This window comes from Siniperca chuatsi, linkage group LG18 (assembly GCF_020085105.1).
Source record: "Siniperca chuatsi isolate FFG_IHB_CAS linkage group LG18, ASM2008510v1, whole genome shotgun sequence".
In the NCBI taxonomy this organism is placed as follows: domain Eukaryota; kingdom Metazoa; phylum Chordata; class Actinopteri; order Centrarchiformes; family Sinipercidae; genus Siniperca; species Siniperca chuatsi.
The window spans coordinates 5352953-5376832 of NC_058059.1; the positions used below are offsets into that span (position 1 = coordinate 5352953).

Here is a 23880-nt window from a genome sequence, read left to right on the forward strand (position 1 = left end):
CAGTACTATTAAGGACAACTAAGACCAATTCTTTGTAGGGTGGCTTGACCTCTCAATGATGCAGAAATGTCAAAGAGCTGAGAAAGTGCTGCTGCTGAAATCATTATTATGGTCCTAAATATAGAAATACAGAATTTTATGCAATAAACATGATATTCAGCCATCAGTTCTAAAAACAATAACTTGAGATCTCATAGTCATTGGGCAATTGATCGTTTGCAGTTCTGCTGCAGTTCTGCTGCAAAGGAAAAGAAACGCGGAGCCATTAGCAGGATGGTGGAACATGCATTATCTCTCATCTACATTTAAACACAGACTCAACTCTATTTATATTGAAGTGGCACACAGAGTACATGGTCACATTTTATGTAGAACGGACAGTTTAAATGTACTGTATGTATTCACATTAGACATTTGTTTTATTATATAATCTCATGCTGTGGTGAGAGTACAATAAAAAAAGAAGACTGAATGAAAAATCTCTCTGCAGAACATTGCAAGACATGATCAGGCCAACCAGAAAAATGTTAAAAAGGAAGAAGGAAGTGAAGTTTTCATTTTCAAACGAGTCATTTCCCCAGTAGTAGCTTTTTCGAAAAGAGGAAAGATGCCCCTGCAACTGTTTATTAAAACTGTATTTCATTACAATGAATTCATTGTCTAACCACAATTCAGCCTTTCTTGACCAATGTAGATAGTATAGTTAGGCTCACTAAAAACAAACTGAGTCACATGCCCACCACCTAATATTTAGCCTACAACCACTGTTGAGGCTGAGATGAAGAGCTGCGATAGGCAAATGTTAATTTGTTTCAAATGATTTGGTTAAATTGCAGCCTTTAGAAAAGAAAAATAACTCAACAAGCTGTCTTGACAGGAAACCAACTCCATCTAGTTTTAGCCAGAGGTGCAACCGTATGACTAATTGATAATTTACTGGTTTTCTACTGAATATTATCCTATGGAATACAATGACCGTCCAGCTTGACATAGCCAGGCAGCTTGGCAGCAAATCAGGACCACGCGTAAAAACATCATCCAAAGTGGTCTGCAGTTGCTGTGCCTTCATTATTCTTTCAGTGTATGGATGATATGCTGTGTAAAAAGTGTTAATATTACCTGAAGCAAACAGGAAAAAAGATTCAGATTTTCTGCATCACCAACTGAATGCATGTAGGTTCCTGTGGCAACGCGATGCATACAGTTTGCGCTACTGTAGCCTAATTACACGGCTTTGTTTGGTGGCATTAACGTACGGCTCAGGAAGTTTGCATATATAACGTATTCCCTCAGTTGAGAATCTATAATTGCTGATAGAGAATATCATCAGGAAATTGTGAAAGAGCTGCACTTTTTCCAGCCGATTTCAATCCGAAACTCTGAACATAACCTCCTCCGGAGCAGGTTAGGTGTGCAGCATAAGTTACCATGGTGATCTAGCCAGGTTAGAAGAAAGCCACCTTCATGACATTGAAAACTCTGGCTTTAGGCTCAACATTCCTCGCTAACCCATTAATCTCGCTTCGTAGTACACCCTCTGGTTGTTAATATGTATAAATATTTAGTAACAACTAAAATCTAAGTAGGAACTAGTTTGTGTAGTGAAACCCATATTAATTGTGTAAATCTCCACTTAAACACTCACATGAAAACTAAACAAAGTTTGTTACGAACAGCTGGTGCACCTGTCTCCAGGGGTTTAAAGGCAAATACATTCAGATTAATCACAATGAAATAAGGAATGGACAGACTGTTATGTAATTTTAAATAACCAAGCAGCTTAGCGTTATGCTGTGAAACAATCAGTGGTAAACTCCTGCATCATCCAGTCGCATTGTTTGGTGTTAGAAGCATCTGGCTCCAAAAAAAACTCTCAGGACAGGTCATTATGACCTTAACGCCTAAAACACGACCTGATGGAGGTCTGTAGCTTTATTAAGTGCTTGCAGGGCCACCATGTATAAGGTTTCTTTATCACAAAGGAAGTGCGATGCATTTCATAGAAGTACTGTATTTCTCAATATTTTTCGGCTTCCGCTGACTTTTTTCATCTTCTTTCCTTCAAGGCTGTTTAAGAGAAATTATTTGCAGTATTTTCACTAAGGTCTTGGATTATTGCATACCTGTAATAATGACATAAGACAACAGAAGTAATGTAATGTTTCTGTTTTGTTTGGTTGGTTGTTTTACTGGTGGATCAGACCATAATCACAATATATATCACTGGCAGATGACTTTCAACTCATAAAAAGCAGTAAGATAAATAGCAATTGTATCTTGTTATCTGTGTACTGGGTCAGAGTCTGAAGTTTAGAGGCATGCAATATATTTTGGTCTATGCAAACTATGCAAACATGGAATATCAATTAATCAATATTTTTAAAAAGTGAAAAATAGGGCTACTTGAGAAGAAGGATTCGATACAGAAAATGCTTTTTCCATCCACTGGCAGAGACCACTGGGTATGTTCTTATTGCCTGCTTAGAATAACTACTAAAAAAGGTACAATCTGACAATGTTAAACCCAACACACAACAAACAAACTCAACTTTATAAGCCTTGTAATCCTTGCAACCTTTTGTCTTCATCCTCCTGACTCGGTTGATGCACCAAAACAGAAATTTGAGCCTGTGAAAACTGTGGAGAGCTGCCAAAGCTAGAGTTTCATCTGATTTTTTGGTTGGCTGAACTTAGCCAATTACAAATGATGATCTGGGTAATCAGTAAACCCGTATTTCCTGTTCTATGCATATCTGAATTTAAGCAACTTCAGATTACAGTAAGATCTATTATTAGAGGATATACGTTCAATTTCTGTCGGTTCAGAACATGTGCATTGATTTTAGGTGTGGGTGTCAGCCCTTTAAATGCTACCCTCATTACATGTAAAGCACTTCAGTAAGCCAATTGCAGTTCACTCACTGTGTGCACAGCGGGTAGCGCACACGTACTTTTGGCAGCAGCCAGTGCCCTTTCACCTACCATTCCTCCCTCCCTGCAGCACAGAGCCACGCATAGCTCCTGAAAGCAAGATCAAACCTGACCTGCCCCTCCTTCCTCCTTTCCACCCTTAGCTTCACACACAGTGGACAGTACCAACAATCCTTTGTTGTCAAAGCAAAGAACAGACAGCACACAAGTGAAACAAAAGAAGGTGGACTGCACAACATGCAAAGTGGGTTGTGTTTACCAACTGAGAGATGAGGCAACCTTAACCTGCATGGAATGTGTGACAACCACAGACTTTATTTCTATATTAGTATGCTGTTGTCTATTTGCTGTTACACCATCATACTTTCTATTGAGTGTTATATTTACAAAACAGCCCCGTCACTTTGATTGTACATAAGATTACACAATCTGGCATCCTGATGCCCCTGTGGTCTACAATACCAAGTTAACCACGTTTTCCGTTTAGATGGAAACTAACCCCCCCTTTAATATTTCCTGTCACTCAAAATGCATAAAAATAATGCATTACACTTTATTATACTAATCACTAATACACTAAACATGCATTACTCTAACTTTAAAATCCTTTAAAGTTAATATGGCAAACTTAGTAGCAAACAGTTACCTATCCACATCCAGCAGTTACAGAGCAACAATATCATTCATTTGGAGTCGTGTTTCTGGCCACCTGGCAATGTAAGTCCAATGTTCACTCTCTTTCAGCTGTTTTTTGGTCTCCACCCACTCCTGAGGGAAATATCTGGCTCTTTAGCTGCTAAATGCTCCACTGTGTTAACCAGCTAGTTGCTAACTGTGTCTGTCTACTGTTTGGTGCTAAGCAGGTAGTGTAGAGTGGGTTTTACTGCTGCAGCCGAAAACGACACTATGAGAATGGTGAGAGTGAACCAAAACAGTAAAGTTGTGGGCCAGTGATGGCCAACAATGAGGTGAAACTGTGGGAAGCTGCAGATTTGGGTGATAACTCATTAAGTTTATCACTACGAGCAACGCCTTTCACACTGTCTCATGGTTTTCGCATTGTCATTTGATACACTGCTATTATAAAAATATCTATTATAATAGCTTTAATAATCACTGACCTCATAACTTTGGGCTGCCAGTGAACCAACAAATGTTGCAATGATGCAATAAAAAGGCTGTTATTAAAGAATCAGTGGAAATAAGGAAAGAGCCAAGCACAGAGAAAAAGTGAATCAAGTCAGACAATGTGCAATAGAAAGTACGATTAAAAGCAAATAAAATAAAATAAAAACTAAAGTTGATATAGTACGTAGAGCATATGCCAAGAGTCACATACTGTACCATTGATGCTGTAACGCACACAGGGAACGGTTCTAACATGCTATGGATAAGACTGATAGTGCTCAGTGGAGGTTTTCCCCCTGCTGTAAGCCTTTACCGGCCAAAACTACAAAGACTAAATACATTGGAGGTGGGGAAAGACACTCAGCTGCAGAGAAAAGACACTTTTTATATACCGGTTTATACACAAGCATACACAGCTACCCAAACAAACTGACAAACAAAGGACAGAGCAACAGGAAGAGTTGCGTATCCTACACAGGATAATGCAAGGATGAAAGAGCAAAAAAGCAAGGCTGCACACAGGGGCATTGTCCCCAAGGCCAAGTAATAAATACTCCAATAGTCCAAGCTAGCGCTGCACGATTTAGTAAAAAAAATCATAGTGATTATTTTGACCGATATTACGATTGCAATATGATTAATGATTAGTGGGAATGATCATTTTCTCTGAAAGAAAAAAAAAAAAAAAAAAAAATCATGATGATGTGATATTTGTTGGGGTCTGTACCAAACAAACATGTTTTCTTACATCTGGAGAACAAGATTTGTAGGCCAGGGCATCTCTGCAGCACTACAGTACTTCATCTTAATGCTGTTTTGTCACACATTTTACCTTCATCAAATTGCAGCTTCTGCAATTTGGATATTGCACTTGGCCATATTGCAATTTTGATAATATTTAGATTAATTGTGCAGCCCTAGTCCAAGACAAGAAAAACCATGGTATTCACATACTGTATGTTGTCTATGCTAGACCACTAGGCTTGGCTATGAAAACAGCAAAGCAATGTGCAAGCACATTAACACCAATTTTAATGTGTATCCTGCTACTCTTGTCAACAATATATTATGGTACACTTCACTAACTAGCATGGTTCTGCATTACAAAAGGTGAAGAGAGTTGAGTCATGATTTCCACATTAAAAAAACTAATCTAAAAGCAGTTGTACAAAGGTATTCACACCCCAGGATATTAAGTCCCTTTGAAGGATTTGTGAGGAAGTGTTGTTTAACATTTCACTGAGATGGATGAAAGGAACCTTTCACAAGGGGGAACAAATTGTTATTAGTGTCTTTCATTGGTTGCTAAGACATAATGACTACACATTTACAGTAAAACAGGAAGAGAGACCCCATACATCAAGAGGCATTACACCATACCTCTTTCCAGTCATCACTGTCCTTTGTTTCACTCATCATTCTCCCTGCCATTGTTTCTCTGTCATATCCTTTTCTAACCAACAACTGAGAATAACATGGGTTGGTGTTAATCGAATCACACTTTTCACACATCTATATAGCATGATCTACATGTTTCTAAAATTATAAATCATAGCTTTAAGACCATCAAGAATTTGCCTCTATTACTTAGGTTTGGTTTTCATCGAGAAAAATCCTTTCGATGAACGTATAGACCCTCTACACTAAATAACGAAGACATGACAAAATGCAGCTTTTAAAAGGCTAATCTGTGGTTTTCCATGTTGTTGCATTTAAAAGTATACCACAGACGGCAGAGTGGTGCTTGTAACATAATCTCACTTCATCATGGTTGGTATTTTGCTATCTAACAGAGTGAAATTCAACCTATAAGTTTGTTTTTTCCAATTCTTGTATGTTCAAAGTAATTTTCCATATTACTGACTATAGCTGAGTTTCCACTGCAGGAAATTTCCCCAGGAACTAGGAACTCAGTGTTGTTTCCAACGCAGAGACCAGGGTCTAAATTAAGTTCTGGGGACATTATTTTACCCCCCAAAAAGGTCCCTGCTCGGGAGTAGTACTTTCCAAAAGTACAGAACCTTTCGGGGTAGGGCTTGCTGCGCTGAACATTTCTAATTGTAAACCCACAAACTAAGGTAGTTAGCTAATGATATGCTCCTTGGCCTCAGAAGTAACGCTCTATTACTACTTGAGGTAGTAAGCTAGTTGGCTGGACAGTCTTACAGCTGCAGCTAACATTAGAGCAGATAATCACACTTTTTAATCTATTTCTTACACTTTTGCTCTTGTGTGTTTGGTTTTGGAAAGGCTAAATAAAAAAAGACACCTCCCTCCAAACTCTTTACATGCTGAGTATCACGCTTACTGCAGCCCCATGCACACTGCTTAAGCACGTGGACAAATTCAAAGCTTGACAGGTGTGCCAAGCCTAGTTACAGTTGCTAAGCTATGATTGGACAATAACAGTTCAGGGGAGGGGTTGCGAATGGTCAGTTGGTTGAAGAAATGGATAAGAGGAGGACTGTTGTTGCTGTTTCTGTAAACAATGAAAACAAAAGACCTTTTTAGTAGCCTACATGACTCCTGAAACAAAAACATGGTGTGATTATATAATGCAATGGTCATTTCATGCAATGCTTACATCTTTGTGAGCTGTACTCAATGAACTCTTGAGACATGAGGGGACATGTTCATCACTCTTTTTCTCAGGGTTAACTGCAGTAGAGCAGAAACTATGTTCTGGCCGACCTTGTCACCCAACATCTGTCTTCTTCAACTCTCCCCGAATTCCAGTCTGGCCTGAATCTCTCTTCCATTGCTCTCTGCACTGAGGATCTTAGTGTTTACACATGAGTAAAACAGCACACTTAAAAGTCTCACGGCTAAAATCCAAATAACTCTGTGTGATCAAAACTCTCCACAGGGTACTCCACATTTCAGCCACCTGATGGACACTTTATTTTTATCCTTACACTGACACTGTCCCTTTATTAGCTAAAGAAAGCCTTGAGCTTTGAGTATTTGACCTTTGTGTGCTGTCATGGGGGAATTCAGTTTCCTGTGTTGACATGATCTAAAGTTAAGAAAATATAGCGGTTCTTTCCCTCTTCAATTTCATATGATTCACCATGTTAAGTTCCATTGTCATGCATTATTTCTTCCACCAAGGAAGTCATGTTTTGCCTAAAGACTTAATGTTTGCATTCCATATAATCTGGTGTACCGATAGGCCTTAGGCCAGGGAACAACTGATTACATTTTGCTCATGATGTGCATCTGGGATTTCCGCCATGAAAAATACTGTAAGTCGAGTAATAATGTGACCAAAACAAGTCTCTAAAGAGCCGTGTGACAGCGTAACCACTAGGGTTGTTTTTGTGTCTCTGATTCAACCATGATACTGAGACAAACAACAAAATTCTTGAGATTCAGCCATTCATGTTTTATTTCTGCAACATGGCTAATAGGAATATTTTCAGGAAAGATGAATGATCTTGCCATTTTGCTTGCATTTGTCTTACTATTACTGTTTGTTTGCCTTAATAATCTCCTTACTGGTATGAAATGTTTCTGCAGTTTTGGTGACAATGTGTGGCTGGAAGTCAGTATAATACAGACAGGCATTACTAAGTTTGATTTGGTACATCACCGTCTTCCTACTCATTTACCGCAGGCTATATTTTACAGCCTACAGTAATAACAGTCCTACACAGTGCTAACCGTGTAGATTAACACTTTACTTTAAACCCCATTTAGTATTTATAAGCACTATATAAACACTAATAAATTAATTACAACACACTATAATGTAATTGTAAGCCGATGTAAGGACATTTTCATTAATGTACTGTATTTGTCAACAATTATAACTTCTCCTATGAAGACAGTTCATTTTATTACAACTGTGTTTTACTGTGTTTTGTCATTTATTACTTGTTTATACACAAGCCTTCACTTATGGGTGCCCACAAGAGGAGTTGTAGTTGTTTACAAACACATTAATACACACATATCTGCTTACAACTACATAATAATGTGTTATGAACCATATGAAAAGATTACATACTATACTGATTAGGTTCAAACCACCAAGTTTGGATCAGTCAACAAGCCACACAGCCTTTGATTTGTTTCTTAGAAAAAAGGATATCTCAATTTCAAGGGTGAAACATGAAATATTTTCTTTTTTTGTCTCCCTTACACACTCCAAATGGGGGTATAAACTTACTCTCTCCTCACAGCGCAACCAAATTAAAAAAGATAAAAGAACCTATGGTGACATGTATCAGTACGTATGTCATTCAGAAGGAATTAAAACAGAAAAAGCTAATCAAAATCACTTTACATACAAACTAAGAACAAAATATATATAGAATACAGAATATATTACAGGATTCACCCTGCTTCCTAATCCAGTCAAGAGTGTCAGCTGTTGGAGTCTCTTACCTTGCTTCTCTCCGATGATGTACACTGACCTACAGGTAAATTCCGGCCTAGAGACATTTTGTTTAGGTACCAACAGATTTAAGCTCCTGTATCCCTTCAAACGCTCAGTCATCGCAGACGTGCACGCATACAAAAGGACAGGAAAGAAAAGTCAAAAATCAAAGATGGATCCTGGAAAGACACAGTCCAATGTAGGAGTGAAAAGAGTCTTAACCAGATTGTGGTAATCCTCTTAGCCACAAAGCATTCACTGACACTGGATGTCACTCTAATCAACCTGACTGGCTGCCTGCTTAAATAAATGGCTGCTTATTTAGAGGCACACCACAGGAATCATTGCATAGAGAGAGAGTTGAACATCGTCAAACAGAAGCAAATATTGTTACACAATCAAGCACTGATGCAATGCTTGACAGCTGCCCTCCTAACTTTAGGGAAGAGGCTATCATAGAATAAACCAAAGGGTGATGTCAGATTGAGACAGATGGTAAAAAGGAGATAGAGACTGTCAACAGCTTGACTTTGTTGTTTAAAAAGTAGGAATTAAATTAAGACTACACACTGAAATTTGATTATTTAAATCTTTGTTCAAAAATCTCCAATTGAATCATCAATCTCTCAAATTGCAAACACATTGTTTTTCTATTCTTGTCCCCACAATAGTCTAAATTGTCTCAAAAATGTCCCAAGTTTGGATGCACTCTGAGCATTTAATCATCATTAACACAACTCATAGAAACATAAACTGATGAATGTGCATTTCCTGACTTAAAACTTGCTGTTTGTCAAATATACTTGTTGCGGGCTAATACATTTGAGAACAGGGACTGAATTGTTGAAAAATGCTCTATCAATATGTTAACAACAGTGAACTGCTTTCTGATTCTAGCATAGCCCCACACAGTATAAGTGTTATTAGTCAATCCATTGCATAAGATGAACAAACACAGACAAGATCAATGGCCACATTTGACCCTTAAACTGTTTACAATGTTCAGTGAGGCACCAACATAGTTGGGGGACTTTTAAAAGAACATACAAAAATAAGTGGTCAAAATCGTAGCCCCTAATATGAGTGATGACCCAAATACCCTGGATCCTACACTTCCCATGCAACTCATTAGATCCTGTTGTCTCAAGCCCAAGCAGAGATACCCTTAATGATATCATCAGGGTTATTTTGTCAAACTTTGGAAAGTTCCTCCAGAGCCACACAAAACATTATATAACTGTTTTCATGGGCTTAATAGTTCTCCTAATGAAGAGTAAACTGAACTTCATGTGTAAAATTGGTGGAGTACCCCTTTAACAAGATGTTTATTAATGATAAGCTAGTTAATACAGGAAACAAATGTCTTGAAAATAGTCACTTCTACTGGAATAAAATAAAAATTAAACAGTGGTATGTAGACCTTACACACAAACATGCACAAACAAAAACAGACACATTTGCTCTTTAACAATGTATCTGAATGAAAAACCGATCAGATGTATGTTCCAAACAGACATTTACATTTATTCATTTGGCAAACACTTTTGTCCATAACTACATACAAATGAGGTACAGTCCAAGCCACAGTACATCAAGGAGAAGCCTTCAAGAATAGAATACAAAATTCCATTAATCACTACACTAAATATCATTCACCACTTAAAGGCCCAGTGTGTAGGATTTAGTGCCATCTAGTGGTAAAATTGCAGTTTGCAATCATTTGAATACCGCTCGCCTCACCCTTCCCTTCCAAGCATGCAGCAGAAACTACGGTGGCCGTGAAACTCTCGAAAAACGCAAATGGCCCTATCTAGAGCCAGTGTTTGGTTTGTCTCTGGGCTACTGTAGAAACATGGCAGTGCAACATGGCGACCTCTGTGGAAGGGGACCCGCTCCCTATAAAAAGATCTTTTTTTTAAAAAGTGAAAAACACAACAAATCATTTTCAGGTGACTATACACTAATGAAAACATACTTACTAGCTCCTCCTAAATGTTACACACTGGACCTTTAAAGTGTGTAAGAAGAAGTGGATGCTGAGGTATTTCAATTATGATGATTCACCTGTTCAGCTGTTGCCTTGAAAACAATTCTAGAAAGAATCACTTCCCTTCTAGCTGCCAGATTCATTCCAACAATAACACATACCGGTGTTTGGTGTTATGGCTCAAAATGCAAAGATAATCAATTTACAATGATATAAACTGCTGAATAGCAGCAAATTATCACATTTCTGAAGCTAAGACCAGGGAATGTATGGCAATTCATTTGTTGTCGGATCAACTACTCAATTAATCGACTACATGTTTCATACACTTTACCACCATAACCTAACTATGTACTCTATGTAAACACATTTGGTGCTCATTCTTTCTGCATTCTACAATGACTTCCATGCCTGCCTGTACTTCTGTCAGCCCCCATTTATTTCATACAGAATCTCCAGAAGCTGTCCTTGTATGCTAAACATAGCCAGACCAAATAAACATGTCTTTCATGAGATAAATGTGTGTCCTGCTAACCTAAACAGAGCAGCTCTAATTCAACAAAACTTTCTAGTTGTTTTAATCCTCCAGTTAATGCAGCTTGCTCAGTGCCAAGTGTCACACATAGTTAGTTCCCATTTGAGCAAACTCATTACTCACTGCAGAGGAGTGTGCCAGTTTGTTCAAACCAAACTGCTACACAGGGAAGTGCTGAGAAAAACACTTCATTTTAGCAGACATTTTGTTTTGGTTTGTGGGTAATGTGGGTTGTTGTTTTGTTTTTTTACAGCCCTCTCACATTATTGATTTTGCTTTTAGGGAAGTAATTTGTTATTTGGCAGGTGCAATCCTGTTGTAAATGATCCAACTGCTCCATACAGTATGTCATCCAGCGTAATACACACGCATGAGCAAACATGGGGTTGAATCTATCAGTTGACAGCAACTGCCTGCTGGGTTACGGCTAAGATGAATGGATATAAAGTCAGGGTAATAAATTCAAATAAAAGGAGGGAAAAACAGGATTAGAAGCAAATAAACCTTCTTTAAAATGGCACAATAAATTTGATGGAAAATCTATGGTACCTGCCTAAAATTTGTTTTTTAACTCCTTCATAACATGCACTCATATTTAAACTTTGGTGGCAGCGGAAACAAGTTGTGAACACAACATTGACATATCATCACCTTTTAAAATTGATATGTTGAACTTAGTAGCAAACAGTTGCTTATTTACACATCCAGGCAGGCACAGAGCAACATTATCATTCATTTGGAGTTGTGTTTCTGGCCACCTGAGTCCAATATTCACTCTCTTTTTGCTTTGTTTATGGTCTTTACCAACTCCTGAGGGAAATATCTGGCTCTTTTGCTGCTAAATGCTCCACTATGTTCACCAGCTGGTCTCTAACTGTGTCTGTCCACGGTTTGGTACTGAGCAGGTAGTGTACAGTGGGTTTTTAGAGCTTTTTCGCTGAAAACAGCTGCCTGCTGCGGTCAAAAACGACACTATGAGAGCGGTGAGAGTGAACCAAAACAGTAAAGTTGGGGCCGGAAAGCTAAACAATTAACTCAAGCTTACTATAAAGCCGAGGGGAGCTGCAGATCACTACGAATGACCCCTTTTCACATTGTCACAGTTTTCACATTGTCATTTAATACATTGTTCTTATAAAAACATTGAGTATAGCCGCTTCACTATGCTTAAAAAATAACTATAACTGTGTTCTTCCATAGGGTTGGCATGGGCAGTGTATGACGCAACGCATTTTCCATTTAACCCCAACACTAGCAAAGACATTCAGTTTATGTTGGTGCTCACTCTGTTGACTGAAGATAATCCACCTGATTGTTAAGTAACTACTGCACAAACATCTGCAGTCATTATCAAGACTTAAAGAGTAAACCTGGCATGTGGGAAGAATAGGAAAAGGCATTCTCTTAAGAATCTTTTTTTTTTTGCAAGATGTTCACTGATCTATGCCAAAATGGCCTGCCCACTTCAAGTTTCTATTACTTGGTGGGAATACTGGTTTCAAATATCATACACAGGATAAGACAATCCTTTAGTGGGAAATGCATTTGTTTTTGCAACACCAAATATAAATGCAAGAAAATAAAAATAGGAAGTGGTGGGATTAAGCATAACACAACTGGCAATTCCCATACTCTGCTTACACAACATGAGAGGTAGAGATGAGAAAGTATGGAACACAGGATTTATGATTATGAGGGGATATAAATGCAGCAGGACATATATAGACAAGGAATACAATGATTAACACACTGACAGATTGTGTACCTTGGCAAGCAGTGTGTCAGACACAAGTATTATCTGAAATCTACAACTATTTATAATAGTTCTACATGCAGTTAAAGCACAGAATAAAGCACCAAGTCATGTTCAAACATGTATATCAAGGGAGGTCCAAAACAGTGCTTTTCTGTGAAGCTTATATGGGTATTATACCAAAATTCATATTTAAGCACTTGGATTAAATCCTTCTAAGGCAAACTTAGCTTTAAATAGAGCTAGAGTAATTAGCTTAGTTGATTTAAAGAAGATTAATCTGCAACTATTTGGATAATCGCTTAATTGCTTAAGTTAAAAATGCCAAATATTCTCTGGTTCCAGCTTCTCAAAAATTAGATTTGCTGCTTGTTTTTGTCATATATGATAATAAATGAAATATCTTTCGGTTTTGGACTTTTGGTCCGACAAAACTCTGAAGTCGTGATGGGTATTTTACTTTCTGACATTTAAGGGACTAAACTATGGCGTTTAATTAGTCTCAAAACCCGCGCACATAAAAACATGGCGCATGCACATGATGAGCGCACAGAACAGTTTTTCCGCGAGCGGAAAACCATCCTCACGGGGGAGCATTTCTGCTCCATGTGCACAAATGCGGCTGTGAACTGCTCAACACTCACTCGCTCGTTAAGTTGACTTTTGACACCTACAGTCGGCAGCCTGTCTCTGACCCCCTTTTTTGGCGGCAGAATCATCAAGAAGATGTCAGAGAAAAGAAATAGGTAAAGTGAGGAACAGCCACCTCTATAATAATAGAATATTCGCAGTTCGCATAATCCGGTTGAAATGCATATACATTTTTTAAACGCTTGAAGATCCAATCATCACTAAAGCGTGTGTCATGCAAGAGAGCCAATAAAAACAAACGGAATGGACAAACTTGTCATATTTATATTTAAGGTGTGTTGATTGATTGACAACTAGTATAAAGTGTCAGAATATAGTGAAAATACCTATTACAATTTCCTAAAGCCCAAGGTGACGTTTTCAAATTGCTTGTTTTTTCCGACCAACAGTCCAAAAAACCCCAAGATATTTAATTTATAATTATATAAAACAGAGAAAAGCAGAAAATCATCACAACTGAGAAGCTGGAACCAATGTAAAAAATGACTTAAACGATTAATTGAGCGATAATTAATTTCATTGTTTCAGTTCCTTTAAATATAAAAAGTCATGATCCATATATGTGGACAGTGAAAAACAGGTGCCACTGCAACTGACTCTAATTTCAAACTTGTGATGCACCATAATTGACATTAGCAGTGTTGACATCCAGTGTTTTGGGGTAAAAATCTGTTTATAAATCTGGACTGTATGCTACCTATTTTAATCTAATTCTGTTATTTTATCTTGTGCATGTAAGAAAGGATAATGCGTGGGATAATCTCGTCCTGACTGTAGATAATGTTCTCTGTCACTTCCCACGACACTGGACCGATTTAGATGTCTGGGATGGACAACGACACTGAGATTTTGTGAAGATAGGCATCCAATAAACATTGTGGAAAACTCCACGAAGCGCCACAGTAGTAAGTATCTCACTTCTTGAAACACTGCACGGGGCTAAGTTTGCAAAGGTGATGTCATCTGAGTTCTCAGAAGACTTTTCTTTTTTAACTCCACAGCAGCAAGACATAACTCAAAGGTCAGGGTTCCTCGATTAGCCCTATAGTATTACCACTGGAAGGCTGCTCTTCACTCGCAGGTCATCTGACCTGCTTTGTGGTGTTTTGGCCAGTTACATGTCTATTTAGCTCAGTATAACAGGTTAAATTACATCTCTTCTTCTGTGGCCAGCATAAGAGAGGTCACTGGTTTTAAATTAACTTCAAACTGACATTTCAAAGGGATCAGGGGAAAAGGGCACACGGTTCATCCAATACATGCTGCTCTGGCTCTTGCTTTTAAAATGTTTATTTGGTTTATTTTAGTAAAACTATTTTTGGGAAATTATATTACATTTGCTGTCCAAAAAGGGGGGGGACATTATATTTTAATCATATATAGGGTGTATTTTAATGGTGTAGAATAGTTCACTTTGACAGAGAATTAAATAAGAGACCAGTCTTAGTCCTTGCCCTTCGTCGGTGATATCTCAGCTCTATTAAGCTAATGGACTGTCAAACTGTTCAGCCAAACAAAATTTGTTAAGCATCAGTGTTAGCAAACATGACACAACCCCGGTTCCAGGGGATGGCATGCTGGAGTCTGATATGCTTACAAATACTGATTTAACACTCATAGTGTCGAGAAACAAAGGAATGACTATTAACGAAATGAGTTATATTATACTGTATTTCATGTATTTCGAAACAATTAAATTAATGTTTTGATTCATGACGGGGGCATGTGTCGTGCCAAAAACTGATTAGCCACCTACAGTATTGCTGCACTGCATTGGGACATTGCATCCAAGAAATTATGAGGCAAAAAGTGTGGAGTAATAGATGGATAATGTTGCACAAGTTTCTGTATTCTCCCATTGCTTATGTTGGACGTTATAAGGGATGACAGTCAGCCACACCTACAGCCTGAAGTCATGTTGCATGATATTATGATTTAGAAAAGGTTTATAGGTCAGGTAAGTGCTTGAAATCTCAAACACACCCTTGCACCAGCAAGCTGCATCTGAGCCAGTCAAACCACTCTGCAGAAGCATCCATGTAAAGTGTTATATAAATTAAAAGGCTGAGGCATAAATTTTGTCTTCCTCATTTTTCCCATCTGTTTCCTGAATAAACACCACAATAACTGCACGCTCCTCTAAAATATTAACAGTGTGGCTAGCCCCAGTTTGTGCCTCATGTATTTCCATTACATTCGAGTAAAACCTGCCGTTCTTTGAAAAACCCAGAAGGACGTTTAACCCTTTAACACTTACCGCTGTTATGAAGGTATTTCCAGAATAATCCTATTATCATTATTATTATTATTATTATTATTATTATAACCATCTGGATGAAAAATTGTTCTTCATGTTGCACAATAAAAAAGGATTTTAAACCTGTTTCTGAAGTTGTGATTGTATTTCCAAATTCAGGTAACTAGAAATTACATATGCCCTTGCTCTTTTTGTGTTGTTTTGTATAAAATATTGGAAAGAAACATCAATATACAGTTTACTTAATTTCCAGTTTATTAGATAATCCTATCTTGAAGTAATGCAGTCCAATACAAGAGCCCTGCAATAAATCCTGCCTTTGGAAAGGTTGTGATGTTCAGTTTTGTTGAAACTGTTTTAGAGAGGTGCTCATTTAAAGTTTTTTGGTTTGCTGTGCTATTGAATTCTGTTGTGTTGTACAGAGAAGTGTTTATAATAATTTAGTCTACCCTTATTGATATAAATGGGGTGGAGAAAATATAATAAATACCCCTCAATAAAATGCAATTCAAACCAACAGCACCACAAACTGCAGCCTCCAAAGTTGAATCAAGACCTCTCTAAAACAGTTTCAACAAAAACTGAACATTATAGCCTTTACGAAGGGAGGATTTATTGTAGGACTGTTACATTAGACTGGTTAGTTTTAGCTAGGTGTACCTAATACACTGGCAATAGAGTGTAAAACCAATACTACTGATAATGCATTTTTTTAATGTTCATCATTTCTGGTTACCATCTTTGTTTGGATTGGGAAAAAGAGGTGCAACTTGGGAAACTTTGACTGAATGAGTCAGGACTCATTAAAACAGAAAGCAGTGCAGCAGTTCACATACTGCACTGAAAGCCTCAGACTGCAGGATGAGTAGGACTTGTAAATGGAGTGGATGAAGTCAAAGAAGCACACAGAATTAGACTGTGTGATGCACTGACTTCATGCGCAACCCACCAAACATGAGCTCAGGCAAGAAGCAGCTCATGCAGGTGGTGGTTTACAAATATTTTGACAGCAGGAACAAATTAATGAGTTTACTGTCTTCAGCAGTGTTTCTCTTGCTGACTGCGGGTATTAATGGGGATACTGACACGCCTCAATTTAACTGTAATTCTGTTCTCTCTTTAGCCTCCAGAGAGTAGGCTAGTTTGTATTCAACACGAGCACACACGTCAAGCAAACCATACATCTGAATCTCCACTGGCTAAGTCACCTCACATTTGTTGAAGTGGTTTGGGTGTTTACCTTTTCGTCTTCGTCTTCTTCATCACTTTCTTCATCCCCCGGTGTCTCCTTGTCGTACTCTGTATTTGTTTCTTCCTCTATTTCGTTGACACTTTCAAAGTCCGAGTTGTGACCATCATCACCATCTCCAGAAACGTTGACGTCCAGCAAAGCCGTTATTTCTTCTCCCTCGGACAAGGTGTTTGAACCTGACGACGACTGACTTTCGCTGCTTCCACACGCCAAAACATTTTTCTCCTCCATTATATCAACTAAAAGCACCAATATCAAACAGACAACCCCATTAACTCAAAACTAAACGTAGCTATTAATTAACCTGCCAACGCACCTGTCTAGTGAGTTCATTTTCGTTGAGTCGCGAGCCCATAAAAGGATACCACTTTCTGACCTGAGTAAAAACAAAGTCACGACGCTGTCGAAAGTCTGTGATATCGATATTAAAATCTTTATAAACCCTGTTTAGTATCAAGGTTAGCGTTAGGCCGAGGTCTCCTCTCCAGATAAAAGTTGCCTCTCTTTGGAGTTTGTCGCTCTTTACTTTGCAAGCAGCGTGAGTCCATGCTGTCACTGACTTCTTACTGATCCAGTGGAGCCCGCAGCCCAAAATAAACCCCGCCCACAACGTGCGGGGGCACTGCTGCTGCCAAACCAAAGCGAGACCGTTTGAATTATTTTTTACATGCACAGTCTATGCCGGGGGTCAGCAATTAGGGTTTTTCAGCATTGTTCACTGGGGGTCCGACATAGTTTTATAAGCCCTTATACAAGTTTCTGAAACCAGGATGTGATGTCTACATGACAGGATGGTCCAAAAACCTGAGAATAACCAGGAAACTCGTGCGCACTGGTGGGATGTAACTAAGTACACTTACTCAAGTACAAATTCGAGTTACTTGTACTTTACTAGTGTATTGTCATTTTATGCGACTTTATAATTCTACTCCACGACATCTCAGAGGCGAATATTGTACTTTTTTACTCCACTACATTTGTCTCACAGCTTTAGTTACTTTTCAGATTACAATTTTTCATTTCCTTCCTGTCCAGTGAAAACCATGTACCTCCAAATTTGGTGATTTTTGAATGCTCCTACTTCTTAAGCTAAATAAACTATTTAAAAAATGATTTAACTATTTAAATGATCTTATATTGCTGTAGATTAAACTACCCAGCAGTATATAAAGTAGGTAAAATTAGCTCAACTTTAAACATCTACAGCAGTAAAATGCAACATACACATTAATGCAGCAGGAATATTAATCCAGAAACATCATGTATAATCGTAAAGGGGCCATTTTATGCAGAATGACCACTTTTACTTTTGATACTTTAAGCCAATTTTGCTGATAATACTTACACACTTTTACTTAAGTAAGGTTTTGAATGCAGGACTTTTACTTGTAGTGGAGTATTTTCACAGTGTGGTACTGCTACTCTTACTTAAGTAAAGGATCTGAATACTTCTTCCACCAGTGCTTGTGTGTAAGTAAACACACTCACTTACTGCTGTTCTGAAGATCCAGAATCCTTTAAGACTCTTCTAGCCATCTGGATGAACGAATATTCCATCTGATACACGATAATAAGGTTTTTAATCCATTTCTCAAGTTGTGTCCTAATCCAGGTAGCCAGAATTGAAATATGTATTGTATTGTAAAACGTAAACATATATATCACTCTAACTGATAATAAAATGTTTAATTTTGGTTCACATTGTACAAATTGAGCCAGGAGATATGTCATTTCTGGCTTCCATCTTTGTTTGAATTAGGAAAAAGTTATAGAATTACAGCAGTTTCTGTTACCGAAAGGCTCATTTGGCAAAAAAATCTACACAAATGTACGCTTTGTGTTGCACTGCGAGACTTAAATTGTATTTGATAGGTTATCCAAACTCATTAAGTAGTGACCTGTGGATTTATAAAAGCCTGTTAATTGCATTGTTACCTACATTCGATTTCTGAAAAATAATGCAAAGGTTTTGATGCAAACCATGAAACAGAAAACTTCAGCTTTCATTGGGGGGGGCAACAAATTAGTTGGAGGGTTGGATTTGACCCATGAGCCGCTATCTGCCTACCACTGGTCTATGCACGCCACTTGGTAAAAACAAATTAAACAATGGTGGAAAGTAACTACATACATTTACTCAAGTACTGTATTTAAGTACAATTTGAAGTACTTTGTACTTGTATTTCCAATTTATGTTACTTTATACTTCTACTCCACTACAATTCAGAGGGAAATTACTCCACTACAATGATTTAATTGCCATAGTTAGTTGCTTTGGGTTTACATACATAACATATGATCAACTTATAAAATGCATTATTATAGATTAAAGGCACTATATACCCACAAAAATATTTGCAGCTATTGTTGCTGATTAGACCAGCTTTGGAGCAAAGCAATGCTGGGATTTACATGAGGTCACTGAACTCCATGTACTAAGAATAATGATAAAGTTGCAACTTGTCCCACAACAAAACTAACAGGAGAGTGAGAGATATGTCTGTGCAGGCCCGCACAGTCCTGTAAAAAGTGAAAAGTGAACATACCTCTGGGTTTGGATCATGGGTGTGCAAAACAACCTAACTGTTTAAAAAACTAGTTCAAATTCACCTCAGCAAGCTACATGAAAATTCAGCTTACATTTTAAAGCATCAGTGATAATATTCCCTTAAGGTAATATATTTAATATTTATTTAGATTGTAGCTTGTGCGAACAAGATCTGCATTTTGAGTGCACAAGATAAGATGTGCACAAAGTCAAAGTCCTGAAAATTATCATCTTTTGGGGCTTTGGGGACTCAGTAATTTAACACACAAATGACCTTGAAGGACTTCTGAATTAAAGTCAACTTTATAGTTTTTTCTTCAACTAACTGAAGTGCTGTTCAGCAAGGCAATGAAGCCCTGACAGCTCCCTGGAAGCATGTAGCTCCAAGGACGGAGTACTCATGGGCAACTTCCCGGAGTGAATGTGTAGAATTGCTTAATGTGAGGCAGAAGACTTTATGCAGGTGCAGGAATAACAAATAAATGTCTGATAGGCTTAGATCAGCCAGTATAAATTGTTCTCTGACCTATTTACTGATACCACCACACCTTTCTTTCATGGTGGGATGATTTGTTTATCTTCTTAATGGACAACATCTGTTCATTCAAATCTACTCCACTCACAGGCAGCCTGATGATAAAGCTATCTATGGCTTCCTTTCTCAGAAATGTCTTTCCTCCCTCTGGCAATGAATATTGCAACTTGAACATTTCCTAGAACAGCAATTGCTGGTATTGTGTTCATCGGCACACCTTCAGATTACACAGTTTTATCTTCTAAGAAAGTATTTGTCTTAACTTGGTTGTGCTTTCCAGGTAAGCCACTTCATCCCTGTGCATACTGTATACCAGGTGTACCATAGCATTATCATTCCACATAGCAGATTAGGAGCAGGGCTCAGGCTCACCATACAGAGGGCCCACTAGAGGGCCCCCTTGCACAAATGTCTGCAAATACTGTAAATCCCAAAAAGGATATTGTACTTTAATGATGGGAATTCATTTCAAACATACACTCAATCTTCAGGGTCCTAATGGTAAACATAGCTGGCAATTTAGTCATGGCTTATAAAGAAAGAGGGACAAAGGCACCATAACCAAGAGGGAATGCTTTACTGCATTGATCCTTATTTATGTATTTTTTTCTCTGACAACACACGGGAGGGATTAACAAAAGAAAATGTTATTTGTAGCTGTTATCTCTTCAACCATCTTCATTGAACTAAACTGGAAACAAATTTGCAAGAGTTGAGTCATGAAGGATCCCAGGCCACCAGTGAATGTATCATTACTGACTATTGTTGGTACAGTACCACACCCATGTATCCCAGAGAACATCTTTTTGGTTGCCAGTGTTTGCTCAACATTTCCTACCACATATCACTCAGCTGATGGATCAGTGTTCATAAGCAAGGGCACTTTCCGCTGGGGATGGGAGGCATGCTTTTACAGTTTCAGTTTGATTTAGTCACTAAAATCTCTCTGTCCTCTGACCCCCAAAAATCCAGATGAGAGAAGCCCAGAGTCAATAAGCTTCATGAGCAGCAGCGAGAGCTTTGCTTACTTTTTTTGCCCTGGGTTTCGCCTCTCAGGCTTCGTGCAGGTTGCCCTACCTTATTAATGGAGGTTGTTGGGGCTGTATGCAGAGGACTGCTTAACTGTTGATATTCTCCTAAAAAGATTGAACATCAATCAAAGATCATTTATTTATTGGTTTATTTAAAAGGGACAGTGCACTTTAATAAACATTGCTGTAAATGCGCCAGAGCTAGCCAAGAGGCTATTTTCCATCTGTAGCCCCTGGACAGATGTTGCAAAGTCACAATTTAAACAGAATGTAAAGTAGTTAAGGACACTTCTCTATGCAATGCAAATACAACACTACCAAGCCTCTATTAAGTAAACTAAACATATTAAGTTGGTCAGTGCATTAGCAATTAACATAGCATTTAGATTCTTAATTTTCTTATTTTTTACTTTTTATGCCACTATTGTGGAAAGCACAATAACCAATTTCATCTATTTTTTGTCATTGTGTCCCCCTCACTTCTGAAACAAAATCCTTGTTTGTGAGCATACAGTAGAGTTTGAAATCTAAGATTGTTATATACACACAAACCATAAACACACATACTGCCGAAATTCATTAAAAAAACCCTCAGAACCACATTTATCCAGAACAAGTTTAGAGTCAACATGCCCTCTAGCCTTACTGTTCAGCCTGGACTCCACATGCAGTGAACCTAAAAGAGCTTCCTCCTTTTATAATCCTTATCTACCACATTATGTCAAGGTACACTGAGCTCTAGAGTAAACAGACTACTGAGTGTTGAGCCATTATACCCAGCCAGTTCTTGATCTAGTGCTGACAATCTGATGTGTCAGCAGCTGAGAAAGTGTTGACACTCAGATAGATCCCATGTAAATTGTACAGACATGCTAGCTTGCATGTCTGCTCACCATTCCCAATACCCAGGCTCAACACTGCTCACTTTCACCTCATCTATCCACTGCAAATATTTTTGGAGTAAATTTGAGGCCATTCAATTGCTGAATCACACTTGTTTAAAAAAAATACAGTACAACACCTGCTTGATGTAGTTAGGCTTGGCTGTTGAGAGATGGTGAGACAGCACTCATTTAAATACAGCAGTGCTTGTTGTTGTTTTTTTTTTAAAAAAACACTCCCCATAGTTGGGGTCCAAGCAGCCTGAATCACTTCACTCTCAGTGGATGTTTTCCAGACTAATATCTTCTAGTGAAAACGATGCTTGCAAGCTTTAGGCTGACTTTGAAATGCTACAACTGCTTGGTGTAAATGTCACTTGGCCAGTGTGATGCCCAAGGGTCACCTCTCCTCTCAACCCTGCCTTTTTTCCTCTCTGGCTTTTTCAAATGGCAAATCAAACCATTCTTTTCTTCAATTTAAACTGTAATGTTACTGAAATATCCTTTTACAGATTTTCATTTTACCCCATTATTTTTTCTGTTTTAGCCTACTTATTTTTTACAGGATTTCATTTTTACAGACAAACACTAACACTTTTGTTTTGCTTGTCGTGACTGTAGCTATAAGTCACAAAGTAGCTTTCAAGGAAAACACACACATGTGAAAGAAAAACACCTATTAAGATATGCACTGTTGTTCCTAACATGCCTGTTTGGGTTGCTTTTGTGTTGAGATTCATTTATGAAAATGCTTCTTACTGAATTTTAAGCAGATCTTTATGGATTTGAATCCTCATCTTGAAATATACTGAGATACAATGAACTTTGTTGCTTCTCTTGATACTCATTGTGTATTATCATCATCTCTCTCCCTCATAATGTTTCATACAGGTTAGTTTACACAGACTCTCCACAGGAGGGTACTGTTTGCTAATGTTGATGAAAAGAGGTCACATAGCAATAGACCTCATGATCTCCTCATAATGTGTTCTGGATGCTGCCATTGAAAACAAAACATATACACTTTCCTCATCTGTTGATATTAGAATTTTAACACCCTAACAAGCACCCCATTTTTTGTGCAGAAGCCCGATAATGGCATACACAAAATAAAATGGTTGCTATTCTTGAACCCTTTTCATTATAGTCCTGATCCTGGTCTCTTCCGAAAGGGGAATCTTTGCAGTTTACAATCAAAAAGTCAGTATTAGTGTAAGTGATACTGAAACACATTTACAGAGGCACAAACATGATAAAAAGTAAGGCTTTCTCTTGCCAATTTTTATCTTTTGTTTATGCAATTTTAATAATTTTCTTTTGATTTGACTATTTTGTTTTGTATGCAGTCCTGTTACAAAACACGCAGCTTTTGTTGCAGTGATTCAGGGATCTTAAAACAGTTACACAGAATCACAAGGCTTTATGCTTTCAAACAATGTATAGTTTGTCAAGGTTGAGTGAAGATTCAACTGGATGCCGTTCCAGATAAGGGAACAAACATGTTGCTGTTTAAACCATCAGGAAGTCACTTGAGGACAGATTTTCATCTTGGGAATACCATTTGTCAAAGAAATGCAAATTGATATAGTTGTGATCATTTGTGCAGCTGTCTTCTTTTACTCCATCCAACAAAAAACAATAAAGTTCCAAAAACATTGTGTATTAAAGTGGTGTATATGGTAATTTGAACTAAAAAAGATTACTTACATAATAACATTTAATAATTTTCAAAATAGCTTGCTTTGAGCAACTTTTTAAAGCAGGTTAATAAAGTTTAGAATCAGTGCTTTATTGTGCAGATGATTTTTCAAAGCAGAATATTTCATTGATCATGTTACTATAAACACAGTTGAAATGATGAATACCTATTTACTGTAGGAACGATTACTAAATCCTGTGCTGTCTCGTAGCTTACTCAATGTACAACTAAAAAAACATTAAAGGATTCTGATCAAAGCAAAACACCAAGAGAGGAACCCACAATCTTTCAACTCGTGTGTTCCACAAGTG

At 37.8% G+C, this 23880-nt stretch overlaps 1 protein-coding gene across 11 annotated transcripts in view; it reads right to left on the bottom strand.

Annotated features, from left to right (window-relative positions):
• Window positions 1–17472, bottom strand: part of mast4 (microtubule associated serine/threonine kinase family member 4) — a 101751-nt gene extending 84279 nt beyond the window's left edge. For 4 of the 11 annotated variants that reach the window (XM_044173517.1, XM_044173514.1, XM_044173512.1 and 1 more), the window contains exon 1: window positions 16864–17469. In XM_044173517.1, coding sequence (XP_044029452.1) covers window positions 16864–17106 — 243 coding nt within the window. In that variant the 5' untranslated portion in view covers window positions 17107–17469. Of the gene's footprint in view, window positions 1–8448; window positions 8778–16863 lie in introns of those variants that run through there. The other 7 variants (XM_044173520.1, XM_044173519.1, XM_044173515.1 and 4 more) reach the window with 4 other exon arrangements.
• Between the last annotated feature and the right edge of the window lie 6408 nt (window positions 17473–23880).